This window comes from Falco peregrinus, chromosome 8 (genome assembly GCF_023634155.1).
Source record: "Falco peregrinus isolate bFalPer1 chromosome 8, bFalPer1.pri, whole genome shotgun sequence".
NCBI classification, from domain to species: domain Eukaryota; kingdom Metazoa; phylum Chordata; class Aves; order Falconiformes; family Falconidae; genus Falco; species Falco peregrinus.
The window spans coordinates 58,223,516-58,237,610 of record NC_073728.1 but is presented as its reverse complement, the minus strand read 5'-3'; the positions used below and the strand labels follow the sequence as shown (position 1 = coordinate 58,237,610).

At 46.0% G+C, this 14,095-nt stretch overlaps 1 protein-coding gene across 2 annotated transcripts in view; it reads left to right on the top strand.

Annotated features, from left to right (window-relative positions):
* The window catches only part of GRIA1 (glutamate ionotropic receptor AMPA type subunit 1), a 125,464-nt gene extending 113,761 nt beyond the window's left edge, over positions 1 to 11,703 (top strand). For both annotated transcript variants that reach the window (XM_005231811.3, XM_005231812.3), the window contains exons 15-16: positions 5,967 to 6,101; positions 8,349 to 11,703. In XM_005231811.3, coding sequence (XP_005231868.1) covers positions 5,967 to 6,101; positions 8,349 to 8,537 — 324 coding nt within the window. In that variant the 3' untranslated portion in view covers positions 8,538 to 11,703. The remainder of the gene's footprint in view (positions 1 to 5,966; positions 6,102 to 8,348) is intronic.
* The last annotated feature ends 2,392 nt before the right edge of the window (positions 11,704 to 14,095 follow it).

The window sequence follows — 14,095 nt, the reverse complement described above, 5'->3', positions numbered from 1 at the left end:
GCATCAGTGCTAGAGAAATCCCATAGCCAATAAAATGCCCCTAAGGAAATGGATGTGAAATCAGTTTAGTTTAAAACAAAATCCCTACAACACTGTACTTTATCACTATTCTGGTGGGGAAAAAAAATAATGAAAAGAAGTAGATGTAGTGCTTCATTCCACACAATAGTATAACCAATAGGGACAGAAACAGAAGGTTTGGGACACATGGGTTTATGTGGATCGTATGACCTCAATATCGATCACATGTTATTTACATGTGCTTGAAAAACACGATTACACACATGTGAATCACATGTGAATAAATGAGATTGGATCCTAAAGTCATGAGAGCTGCTTGAAACTCCACGTGTGAAATCAGTAAGTGCAAGCCTGAAAACCGTGCAAGTTTATACTGGGAGTGGAAGATCGCAGAGAAGAGTCTCAGCTGTTCCACGAAAGGGTTACATCCCTGTTCCTTGCTCAGCATCCGCACCATGTCAGCAGCAGCAGTGCAATATGAAACAACAGTAAGAGAAATCAACGTTAACGCCACCAGACCCTCTCTCCTACCTACAGAAAGACCAAGCAATTGCATTGCTCACTTGTTCTCTGAATGCAGCCAGGCAAACATACCCACCTGGGGTTTATTGCACCTACTGTAAACAAGCCAAGCTGCCCAGCTGCTGCATGAACAGTCCTGCGTCCCCCCCCATCCCCGTGGTGTCCTCGGTGCAGGGGATGAGGCTGGCCAGGCAGGGCTGAGCACCAGGCACATCTTCCTCCATCCTGCCCATGACGGGCACAAAACCCACCTGTGCTTTGGGGGCACAAGCCGGACCATGCACCTCTCCTCTGATAGCCAAGGTTCAGAGCAAAGCTTGAGAGGATGGGGACCGTTTCATGCCTTTCCTCCCACAGGCATGACAAAATGACAAAACCTTCCCATTTCTGTCTATCGCCAGGTTTAGCTTAGTTTGCCTTTAGAGGACTTTCAGAAGGATAAATGAATGCTACTGAAGAGGGGTGAGAGGGTAGCTGGATGTCAGGTTTGTATCCAAGGTTTCTAGCCAGAGCCAAGTAAAACCTCTGGTATTTCCCAGACTTATGTCCATTGGTCCCAGCTGATGTTCCACACTTGTAGCTGACTTCTGTGCATCCTATTTTTAATTTATTTATTTATCTATTGCCCACCAAGGTTTTTTTTCCAGAAAAATCCCTATAAAGAAACAGTAGATACATTAATGGATCTGAACTAAAACTCCAGAGTCTCTGCTGAGTATTTGGGTATGTTATGCCATACCAGGAGGTGCTGGGCAGCTGTGCTCAGGGGCTTTGATCCAGGACCACCACAGCCCTAGCTATATTGCCAAACAGTGGGAAACCCCAGGCAGTGTCCTGCACTGGGAAGAAATGTCCCTGCTGCTCTTCTCCCTGCAGTAAACACGTGGCAGCCACCCCTTCCCACAGGGTCGAGGTTTCTTCATGGACACGCACGTCCAGCACTTCACATAGTTAGAAACCATCCATCAACTCCTGGTCCTGTCTCCCAGCCTTCCTGCAGTCCCCTTCCACTTGCCATAGCCGAAATAATCCCAGAAGAGAGACAGAGACTCTGTAACTAAGCGGTTCCCTAAAAGTACCCCATTTTACAAACGAGCACGGGATGAACAGCTGTTTTTTACAGGCTATGAAATATGCTGTGGGCTTGAAAGGGATTCCTTGTGTTGTTGGAGGGTAATGACAAGGTGGACACTAAAGGTCAGGGAAGAGGGATGTGATTCTCCTCTTCCCTGGGGCTTTGCAAGGCAACGGGAGAAAGGAAGTTTTTCCAGACCGGGACTGAGGCGCAACCTGCTTGTGGGGGCAGCCAGATCACTTCACACAATTAAAGGAATGTCATCAAATCTACAGGGATCTCCCAGTCCTCTTTTCCAGTTGCAGGAATTGTGCTTTTGTTTAAAAAAAAAAAAAAAAAAAAGAACAAATTCTGCTACCACCTTGCCCTGCCTTTGCAAGGAATTGGCTGGTTCTGAAAACAAAGGTGTCTTTCCATGCTGGGCAGCCTCACCCCCGCAGCTGGCCACCCACGTGCTCCTACCCATCCCCTGGCAGACCCACAGCAGCGCTCCAAGCCGATGGCCAGCGCTGTGTCCTTCATTGCTGAGCTTCAGGCCTTGCCCCAGCAAAGTCAGCCTGGTGTTTGGTGTAAAATCTCAACTTCTGGAGCTGCCGCCTGCTTCAAGGGCAATTCATCTTCTATGGAGACCACAACAACTTGAGGTGCCATCACCCTGTGCTGTCATGGCCATGCAGGGTAAAAGGAAGGACCAGCCCTGCTGGGAAACCAGGCAAATTTGGCCTTAATGCCTTTCAGCCAAAGAGGATAAATAATGACAAAGAGGATGACGGGGACAGTGCCACGTTTGAGAGGAACAGACGGGAAGGTGCCTGGTTGCTGCAGCAACAAAGCTGGGCTTTCGGAAAGATGGGTTTTTCTTTCTTTTTTCACCTGCCAATCTTCCCCCCACGTCAGCACTCTGCCACTGCGGGAGACGAGCAGTGACATTTACACTCCCACTAACAAGCTGGTTCGATGATGGGCAGCTCTGCAGGAGAGCATCTGGTGTCACAGAGCCCAAGCAGAGAGGATGGGAGGGTCCTCTCAAGCATTTAGCGTGATTTGGGACTTTTTATTATTATGAGCATTATTAGGGCAGGAGCGTGCATGGAAACAGCAGGCAAAGCCTCAGTGGAGCATGCAGCGTTTCCTACCATTCATGTGCAATCAGTGGGAGCAATGAGATGCCACTCTTCCCCAGAGAACGTCTCAGCGTGTCCTGCTGGGAGAGGGAAGGAAACAAAAAAGCAAAGAAAAAGGAGAAGATGAGCAAGAAGTCAAGTGACATCACGGGAGCAATTTCACTTCTCAGCCTGGCAAAGTAAATGCAAGAAAAACACAACAGCTCTGAAATTAATTGCATGAAATAGTGGTGCAGGAAACTGTTTTGGGTCATCTCCTCTCTCTTGCTGGTCGATTTGCTGCTGGCATCAGGAGGAAAGCAGAAATTCAGAGTGAGCAGCCTTTCCTGGCTGCCAGACTGCTCTGCCATCGCAGCCGGCTGCGAAGGTGCCCTGCTGGACCAAGACCCCCAAACTGGGGGTGGAAATAAAAGAATGTCATGGCCAATAAAACATGAAACTTGTGTATTCCCATGCCCGGCAGAGCCAAGGAAGCTGGGTTTCCTAAGGATCTATGACTCCAAGTCAAAGACCCATGGGGAGTCTCTGATGCCTCATATGGATTGCACCAATACATTTATTTGAGTGAGAGCATTAATAGGCTTTCTCTTCTCTACAGTACAAATCTTGGAGGTTCCTGGTATCTTGGAGATCTCCACCCTTCTGTGAAATCAAGGTGAAAGTATGGGCTGAAAGTTATTAGTAAGACACAGACAAATAGGCTGATCCACCTCCTTCCCTGTCCCCAACCTTCCCTCTGAGCACAGCTCATGGGCTAATCAGGCACTTTTCATTAAGGAGCCAGGCTGAAAGGTCAGGATGTCACGGAGAGCAGCCCACGTCTAGTGTCTTTGTCCCTCCCTGAAGCTGGTGCAGCCCCTTCAGACTGAATTTGAAGAGGAAAAGTAGCAGATGTGTTGTAACCCAGTTTTCTCAGAGTAATTTCTCTGCTTTTCTAAATCTTCACTAAAAAACTCCCTACGTTTTTCAGCTGGTGCTTAAAAGTATACCCAGTAATCTGCAGAGAAGAGATGGCTGAACAAACGTACAGTCAAGCCTGGGGGAAAAATGCATGAAGGCAGATTACAAAAGACCAGATAAATAATTCTTCAAATATGGAAACCGCAGAAATTAAGAGGATATTTGCAGTAATCTCTCATTACAGACAGCACACAGGAAGCATTGGCAAGATTGCAAACTGGCCGGCATAGGAACGTTATACCTGGGCGAAACCAAACCTGCCCACCGCATCTGCAGCGGTGCAACACACACGGTGACAGCGGTGAAACTCTTGGCAGAAATGTCAATCAAAGAAGCATGGAAAATGAAATCACTTGTGGAGTTTTTTCCAGTGACTAAAACTCTGCAGGGGTGATGCCTAACCAAACCTCAGCATATTTCAGCAGAGGATTCAGGATGGCAAGTTGCTCCTCGTGGCACTGGAGCCTGCGGCAAGAGCTCCGTGCTTGGCAGCTCACATGGCCAGTGGGGCCAGATGAAGGAGAAGCAGGAAAAAACCATTTTTTATCATTCTTGACTGGAAACCTCTTTTCTTCTTATAAAAAAGAAAAAAAAAAAAAAGAACAACAACGAAAAAAACCACCAACAAAAAGCCCCCAGACGTTAAATTCTGTTATGGGAAGGGTTTTTTTAATTTTGAAAATTAAAGTGGTTTCATCCATTGTGAGTTGACTTTTTGCCATCAAACCCTAATACAGCAAAAGACCAAATCCTTTTGCAAAAGGTACTTACCTGAAAGACAGTGCCAGTGCCAGGCAGGCTGCTTTTGAATCAAAACCTCCTGTGCTCATGTAGGCGTTCAGTTTTGGACCCTTTCAACATTGCTCTAATATAGTTTTCTGCTTCCTGAATCCTTGTCCTTCCCAAAAAGTGTGGGTTACTTATTGTAAAACCTGCCAAGCCAAGCAAGTGAAACAACTGTCCTACAAGGGCAAGGAACAAACTGTGCCACCCACAGGTCCACGTGCCCATGGAGTAGCAGGGAACACCAAGAACCGTACAGAGGCTTCGTTACCAACTGCAGACACTTCTACAGGCATAAATACTGTTCTTTCACTGTGTGGCTGCATCTCAGATGATCCATATGCAATTTTCCTCCCACATCCAGGGAGCAGGGCTGTCAACGCTGGTCAAACCCTGATTGTTCCAACAGATTTGCAATGACCTGTTGAGCTTGCCCTGGGGAATCTGTACTAGCAAATTGGGATTGAGTTGATATTGCAGAGCAGTGACAAGCCCGGAGCAGGGGGCTTCTAGCTGGTTGCAGTACAGAGAAAATATGTCCTTGAAAACAGGAGCCTTGCACACGGAGATGAGCCAAGATTTTGGGTCCTGCTGCTGCCCAAATTATCCCAACACTCCAATTCCACCTGGTCAGCACAGAGGAGAAGGTTTTGAGAGCTGCACGGAGTGACATCAGGGTTAGATGTGGGGACTCTGCCTCCCCAGCAGTGAAACTGGTCTTTCTGAAACTCACCTCTTCCCCAGAGAGCTGTGATAATTCATTAGGCAATTGTATAATCAGAATGTAGCTGCTGGCTGGGAGTTGTTGTCCATTAATAGCCCTATTTATTGCCAACCAAATAATTAGCTTAGACGTGCATCAACGGGTCTTGATTACATATAAAATAACTGCCTTATTACATAGAAATCAAATGAGTTTCCGAGGACAGCTCAGGTGTCACCTCAACCTCAGTATCGAAGAGGAAAAGAAAAAAAAAAAAAAGAAAAAAAGAAGAAAACCCAGCCATTTCGATGTGTTGCTCAGCAACAGAATTTGCGGGGGAAACAATCTAGGAATGAAGGAATGAGCATTTCCAAGAGAACAGGTTATTTCAGGCAAGACATCAGGGACAAGTAAATGTCACAGAGGAGGAGAACTTTTTTTTTTCTTCTCCTTTAATCAATAATTTAAACTAAGCATTTTGGGTAAAACAAGCATTTAAGTTAGCTGATTGAAAAATGGAAATCCCAAACCTTTGCAAAGAGTCACGTTGCTGAAGAAATGTTTATTTGTTTGTGTGAGGGAAACATTAGATTTACTAGACACTGAATTAAAAATTGAAAATGCTCTTAGAAATGTCACTTGTTCATTTAAAGGGGAAGATGATGTAATGCTTATATTGCTCTATTGTGCAACATCCCTCCCAGAGCAATCTCATATTAATTTTGTTGTTCTCCTTCCCACATTCCCTCCCCTCCCTCCCTTCTCCTTTCTCTTATAGGACAAGACAAGCGCACTGAGTCTCAGCAATGTGGCGGGGGTTTTCTATATCCTCATCGGTGGGCTCGGACTAGCCATGCTGGTTGCCTTAATCGAGTTTTGTTACAAGTCCAGAAGTGAATCAAAGCGGATGAAGGTGGCAACCCATTCCCCGGCCTTTCACACCTTCTCTCTGATCCTACCCTGGCTCCAAAGCTGCCTTCAGAGACGGATGCAGCCCAGACCATGGGTGGAAAGCCAAGACATAGGGACAACGAAGTGACCGTGTCACTCGGCTTGCTAGAAAGGCATAGGAGCATCAGAGGAAGCTAAAGGAGGGTCAAGTGGGCTGTAGTGGGGAGCTGATGAGAGATCAGACACGTGGCATAACGCTAGCTCAAAATCCAGATATAGAGCAAAATCATAGCACAGACGGTGACAGGAACATGTCGCCGTTCCTTAAAATTAATGAAAACAGACTACAGCAGCGTGGATGAAGTGTGCTAGGGCTGGTGTGATACAGCCATTACTGCAATATGACAAAATCCTCAAAGCCAAGCAGTTAACAGCAAGATAAAACTGGGGTAGCACAGCAATGAATCACATCCTATTGTTCCCTTTGCTGGCACCGTTTGCAGGTTGGCGACAGCGATGTGCGCTCAGAGCGCTGTTGCCCTGGCATGGATGATGTGGGTCTCCAAATTCAGAATTATGGGCCCTCTTAGAGAGAAGTTGGCCTCGAATATCTCCTGTAATGTGGTGGAGTTTTTTCTCCGCCCTGTCATGGTCATGCAAAGCATCCTTCCTGTGACCCAGGAGATTTGTTTCAGCCCTAAATTGTGGTGTGTCTAAATTTCAGTGTCATGTCAAAAGTGGATTAGATTTGAGAGCCTTGGGGATACACATTTAATGCAGCATCTGCGGAACAAGTACATCTTGACTCAGATGACTAGCAGAGATGATCCCTTATACAGATACCATTGTGTGCAAGGGTACAGAGGGATCTGGGCTGTGAGAGTAATACATCCCTTTTCTTCCTCATCTTGACCTCTCCCATGAGCATGGAAGTAGTCCATACAAGTATATGAAGTATGCAGTGAGTTTCATAAAATCAAGAGCTTTTCACTTCCCTGAGCACTGAAACTTACCCAGAATCAAATGGAAAATAAGCAATCATTTCTTTGGGGTTTATGTCACCATTTCGCAACATGCTTAATGTTTTGTCAGCAATAACAGCACTTCTAATTCACTGAAAATGTGCAACAGCTCTTTTCCCATTGAGGTTCAGAAAATTCTGCAGGCAATGAGAGGCACATTGATCACAGGTGTAAGATAATGTGAACGATTAATGTCCCTGAATATACAAAAATTAAATTCTAATTGCTGTCTACGCTGTAAAGCTAGATATGCCACAAATACACTGTGAAAGAGTGTCAGAATGCAATAAATAGCTCCACAGTTTTAAGGAGATTCTGCCCTGCTGTTGGCTTCCCTGTGTTACTGGAAATGACCCGCTGATTCACGTACCTCAGTGTCAGCTTGCAGTGCTTTTGCCCTTTAAAAAACCAGCCACTATGGGAAGGAATCGTTGCTCCCAGTGTTAACATCTGGTTGAGGCTTGTCCCTTTGGCTGGCTCCCACCACCAGTGGCTGCCCCACAAAGCCATTCAGCAGAGCCCAGGCAAGCACCCAGATGGGGCTCCAGCTCCACGCCTGGCAAGTGCTTCTGAATAGCTGCTCCAGATTTATCTGTTCTGGATAATTCTTCACCTGTATATCCCCATCCAGAAAGGATGATGGTGCCCTTAGAGATAGCTTTAACACAAAGGCACCAAGTGGACTTCATCTCTTAGTTTAATTGTTCTAAACAGATGGTTTCCTTAGATCTCTGAAAGCAAACATTTTGGATGGTGTCTGGAGCAGGAAGATGAGATTTAGTTTCCTGAATTAGGTTTGCATTTCCAGGTTACCTCAGTCGTCACTGTAGACAAAAACATAGGCACGTGCTCTGCTTCTCACATGAGAAAAGTTAAACATATGCTTGCAGTGAGTCAGAGTCCACAATGCATAACAGCACTGGAGTAGTAATAGCATATCTATGGGGGAAGTGTGTATAATACCTCTGCTCAGATCCAGGATGACTGTTCTTATGTTGTAGAGTTTGAGTAGTTTTTGCATATGACACGTATGCTTTATAGCCCAAAATACTGCTGAAACATTTGATTTTTGAATGTAAAGGAGGTGTGAATTAACAGAGCAGATGCAGTAGGGACATGCAGGAAGCAAGAGTCTGATTGGAGACAAGGAGGGAGAGAACAGTGACAGAAAGACAATGCTGGTTTATATTGTAATATCTCCAACATTGCTAAGGACAGGGGGAGACCCCCCCGTCCTTCCTAAAAAGGGTTTTTGTTTAATCCCACAGCAATCAATCAACGAAGCCATACGGACATCAACCCTTCCCAGGCCGGCTGCAGCAGGAGGCAGTGGAGAAAACGGACGTGTGGTCAGCCACGATTTCCCCAAGTCCATGCAGACGATCCCATGCATGAGCCACAGCACTGGCATGTCCCTGGGAGCTACGGGATTATAATTGGCCTTTTGACCCATTGCCTGGGTGAGAGCAGGGGCAGCCCAACTCCACCCCCTCCAGAGCCAAAAACAAACCCAACACCAACAAGACAAACGATGATGACAGAAGGGACAAATTGGATGGATCATCTCGAGGAAATCAAATCTATTTCCCTTTTTATTTGCAAACAGATCCACCGACAGGAGAACAGAAACAGGTCTGTACTGCAATAAGGAGAGTGTAACGGGATTTAACAGACTCACGAACCATCCCTGATCAAAGAACCACTGGAACACTAATGAGGACTATGCCATTTTGTTTTAACTTGGTTGTTAATAAGTCTTAGTGTGTGCAATATATATATTTTTTCTTACTAATTCCTGTGGTGTCAGGGTAACATCAGCCCTTTCCCCCTTCCCTGCTCACTCCTTCAATCTGGTTTAGTTTGGGATGCAAACCATAATGTCTGAGCTACTAACAGCAAAAAAGAAAATCCAATCAATGGCAAGTTGAACTCCCTGCAGGGCGTCAGCATTGACCCCTTTTGTCCATCATGATTCTGCCTTCTGTCGTTCTGTTGTGAACTCGGGCTGGGGCGTTACTGCACACAGCCCTCCCTGCAACGGGAAGGACTTGGTGCAAGAAAGAGCCTGAACAAAAACACGAGGCTGTTTCACAGGGGTAAAGTCATGAATGAGTTTGGAAACCCCAGGTAACCTGAGGACAAGTAATAATCCTTCCAGAGATGATGAGTGGCAGTTCAAGAGAAGAATCATGTGCCTGGAGTGGAGAGTGTCACGCATGGCAGATAGAGCAGATGGTTGGTCTAAGATCATGGTTGGCTGCTGTTCATGGAAAAGGGAAAGTAAATGCCACATTACCCTCACATGCAACTCTCCTGCCTAGGTTATTGGGGGCTAATAAGCAATTGTGAACCATTTCTTCATTGCTTAGCTTCTGTGTGTGCTCCCTTTTTGGTGGTCACATAAGGGAACCACCCTGAGCTGGGAACAGACCATCTCAAGACATCCAGTTCTAGATGGCTGCCTATTAACCAGTAAAACATGCTAGAAGTTATGGGGCTGCAATGGGAATATCCCTGCCTTTTTGCTCTGAAATCCCTTTATGGCCATTCTACCAATTAAAAAGGACATTTTGTAGATAGTTGGCCTGAACGGCTTCCTGGAAGGACCTGCTGAAGCAATCCAAGAAGGAGACCCTAGAAGAGCTTCATTCAAGTATCCATGACAGTCGACAGCATCAGGGCTGGTCAAACTCAGCCTTCCCATCAAGTTGTGGCCTGTCTGGGTACAAAACCCAAAGTAGCAGATTCCCACTCATGTATCCATAGAGAGGGGAAGCATCCACAAGCAAGGAGAGCAGGTTGATGACCCCAGACTCAGTATCGCAGAAACCTGCACTGCCAGGTGGGCAGCTGGGTGTCCAGCCACAGGCATGGAGATCAAAGGGGCAAGGATGGTGATCCAGAACTGCACAAAAGGTTCATTCCGTGAAACACTGGCATGGACAGACAAATGCTTCCCACCCTGGTGGGACAGAGACACCTCCCCAGAAGTAAAGAATTCCCAGGGGAGCATCAGGAGAGAGAGAAGATCTGTGGGGCGGGGAGCAGTGAACCCACTTAGCCTTGTCCCATCTCACTGATGGCAAATAAAATTCAAAGCTTTTCATAGGACACAGCAAATATATGTCCAGGGACTGAGCTGCTATTGGAGTGTTCTGAGCTGCTTTTCCTTTTTTATCTCTCCTTTTTTTTACTTTTTTTCCTTTATTTTTTCTGCTACATAGCAAGAAAGAAGCAGGAAAAGAAGGGAGGCAGGTGAACAGAAGGTGCTGCAGGCAAGTGACTGGCACAGGTCTGTGAGAAGGATATGTCCGTGCAGCTGTCCATAAGTACAGCTGGAAGCTGCCTGAACACCAGTTTCCATCAGCGTACCAAGGTGCAGAGCAATACGTTTACCACCTTTAACACCAGCCTGGTCTGAAGTATCTGTTCCACTTACCCACTTGTCATGCAACACCTTGGAGACCAGAATGTCAGAGTCAAGGTCCTAACAGCATGTCTTGTGTCGATATGTTTTCCTCTCTCCACCGCTGGAAACGGTTGTGATCTTCCTCTCTCATCACTGAACATGAACTCCGTTATCAGCCACTCCAAACACCTCTTCAGGTCATTTTATGTTGGTTATTATTATTTTCAATCCACTTTTCTTACTTTTAACTTCAGTTCCGTGTAAGTGCTAGCACAGCGGAAGCATCCCACAAGCTAGCCTGTTTCCATGCCCAAAAGCCCTCGGATGCATCTCCTGACCCAGCTCTTGCCACGTCCCAGACCTTGCCATGGCAGTGCACCACCGGGTGCTGCGGTGGGAGCAGGCTGCCGAGAGCCATCGGTGCCCCGTCCTCCTCCAAAGACAGGACCATGTGGCAGCAGGTCACGGGGAGCCCAACCGGGCAGTCGGATGGTCTCGTGAGAAGGAGCGCATCAGTGCTAGGACTGGCCGCCTGTGATGTGAAGATGGGAGATGCTGTTTTCAAAGGCTTTTGATCAGTGGAGGGGTTTAAAAAAAAAAAATTAATAGGACAAAAGCGTGGAAAATGTTAACTTGTAATATGTATTTTTACTACACTTTTCTTAAAAATAGAGTAATGGTAAAACTCTTAAAGACATTGACATTTTTTCTCAACAGGAATCCATATTTAACAGTTTTGGCTTTCATTAAATTTTGCTCTTTGGTACCTGGATCTTTTATTTAACAGCTATATTTGTTTTAACTCTCTTTTGTTTTTTCTTTCTTTTTTTTTTGTTTTTATTATTTTGGCAGTGCTGCAAAGGATTTTGCTTTATCAAATGCAACAATGTTTTTCTTTTCACATTCTCTTTTTTTCAAGCAACATTTTTATTGGTAATTATTATTTACACAAAAATGAAACTATCAGCTGGAATTTTAGCACCAAGGATTCACGATCCATTTTTCATACCTGTCCATGCCATTTTGTGCCAGTGCTGGATGTGTGGAAATGAAAATGATGTTATCCCTCAGGCAGTATTACCCAACCTGAATCAAACGAGACTTCCTTGATTATTGCTGTGTCTGAGTTGTGAACAGCAGCCAAATAAACTGCTTCAGGTTGAAATTGGGAATCTATCTAATATTTACCCAAAGGTCAGGAAACTAAACATTCGTTGGGTTCAAAGTTAATGATTTCGCTTTGTTTGGAGTTTTGTGGGGTTATTTTCTGGGGAGGGCTATTAGTGGCTTTTAACTTGTTTTTAGAGAAAGAAAAGATGTGGTCAGCTCAGGGAGAATTCAGAACCAGCACTGGTCCAAAAATCCTCACCAGGATCAGCTTTCCTAGGAACTCCCATGCTGTTTCAGAGGCTTAGACACTGAAGAAGTTTCTCACCCAGTTTTCACAGCGTTAACCTGCTAAATTCCTCATCCAAAAGTCTGTTCAAGGGGAAAGAGCACAGGATTTAAAGGGCCTTGGACATCCGTGCGGATGCTGACAGATTCAAGGTCTCCAACATTCAAAAGAGAATGTTTTACCTGCTGGTAAGTTTTAAAGATAAAGTCAGCAAGGGGTCAAATGAATACGTTTTGAAAAGGGCTGTGAAACCTCAGGCCTCAAATGCAAGAGACTCCCAGGCGATGGGACCCGGAGGAGAGGTTTCCCAGGGGCGGGCTGTGCTGGTTCAGCCCATTTTGGTCTCCCACAATTGCTCAGCCACTCGGTACCGTGCTGTGGGCTTGGACCCTGTCGCAAAATGCTCTTCTTGCTCAATGGTTCACTCTCAGTTCCCAGTGAGGTTGCAGAAATGCACAATAAATATTCCTTTGTATCTTGGCATAAACAAGACAAAATTCCCTCCAAATATTCCTAGTAAGAAAGTCTCCAGCAAGAATACAAAACCATCTTCAGCAATTATTGAAGAAAAAAAACCAAAACACTGAACCTTGAAGTGGAAGAGGTGAGAAACAGATGCATCACCTAGTCTATCCGTTTGCTGTGAGATGATAACCCTGGCATCAGGACGCAAAGCTGGGAGTCTCCAAAAAGATTTGGCTGGACCTTTTTGTCCGTGTACCCACCTACCATCACATGCAAGGAGAACTTACTTGCGTAAGCTCAGTGAAGGGATGGGGCAGGGGTGCATCAATTTTTGCTGTAACCCACTGGGTACCACTAACCTGTTCAGTTCCAGCAACTCAGCCACATAGCTCCATCACAGTTTTTGGGAGACGTGGGGAAGTTTGCACTGTGAGTGCTCAGTTTTCAGTGACACGGTCAGTCACTCAGGTCTCACACATGGCTCTGAGTGCCTAGGAGAACATTTTTCTAACAGGTCAGTCCACCATGGAGGCACATGTCAGAGCTTAGGTGACCCATCAAAGTGGTGTGTTGTATCCTTAGGACATTGTTGGTACTCTTCACTGCCGTGGTATGAGAAATAACAGCACAGACTGGGGCTTGGCCGGCAGAGGTTGCTCTGAAGCACCACCTTGGAAACTGGAAGAGATGGGTTCAGGTCCTTCTCACCAGCAAAAGTACCAGATTAACCCCAAATATCTTTTAGAGATTTGTGTGTGATCTGTTCTCTGACAGCTTTTATAGCTGCTGACCTCTCTTAAACACAGATTCCTCAGTTGTCTTCATGTTTCCTATGGGCACAAATCAATTCGTCATCCACCAGTGCTGGTTTGGTGTCTTGGCAGCCCACTGCTGGCTGAAACCCCCATGCTTACATCTCTGCTACCCACTTAATTAACTAAGTAGCAGAAATACAGGGATGTCACTATGCCATGCGCAGCTGCCTACCAGCACGCAGGAGGGCAGTGCTTCTGGGGCAAAATCCACATGCAGACCCCAGCTCAAAAGTTGCGAGACAGTGTCAGACAGACTCTTGGGCTCCATATTGCTCCAGCTTCATTACAAAGATTACACACCTCCCAGCTTCCTTCTTGCATAGTGCTGCTCTGTTCTTTTCCAGGCACTTGGTCCTGATGGTTTGAGAGTATGAGAGGGATAAATTTAGTGTGCAAGGACCTGGAAGAGGTTCCCCTAGGCATGGAGGGGTAGCTTGAGACTGATCTCTCCATCAAAATCCTGACCATTCCCACTTTGGGATTCTCCACTCAGCCCTGACCTGCAACATCAACTCCCAATTCTCTTCTGTCCATCCCCGTCTCTCCTTCACCTGTACACCAATCCCAGCCTCAGCACTGCCAGCTGCTCCCCTGCCCTGGAATAGGCTCTGGGTATGTACGTGGTGGTTGTCTTATTGCAGATAAGTCTATATCATTGTAAAGCTTTAGAAAGCAAATGAACTCACTTTCCTTTGGGATGGGGGCAGAGAGGTGAATCCAGCTCCACGCTGGGCAGAACTGATCCCATGGCCCATCACACTGTACTAAGACAGAACGGAGCCTTTCTGCAAGTGGGGTGTTATATGAAGCCACAGTCTTGCAAAGTGCTAAGTTATCGGGCTCTTCCCAGAGCATTTAGATCAATCTCCCTTTGGCTGGTGTGCACTTATCCCGAGGAGGCATCGCTGT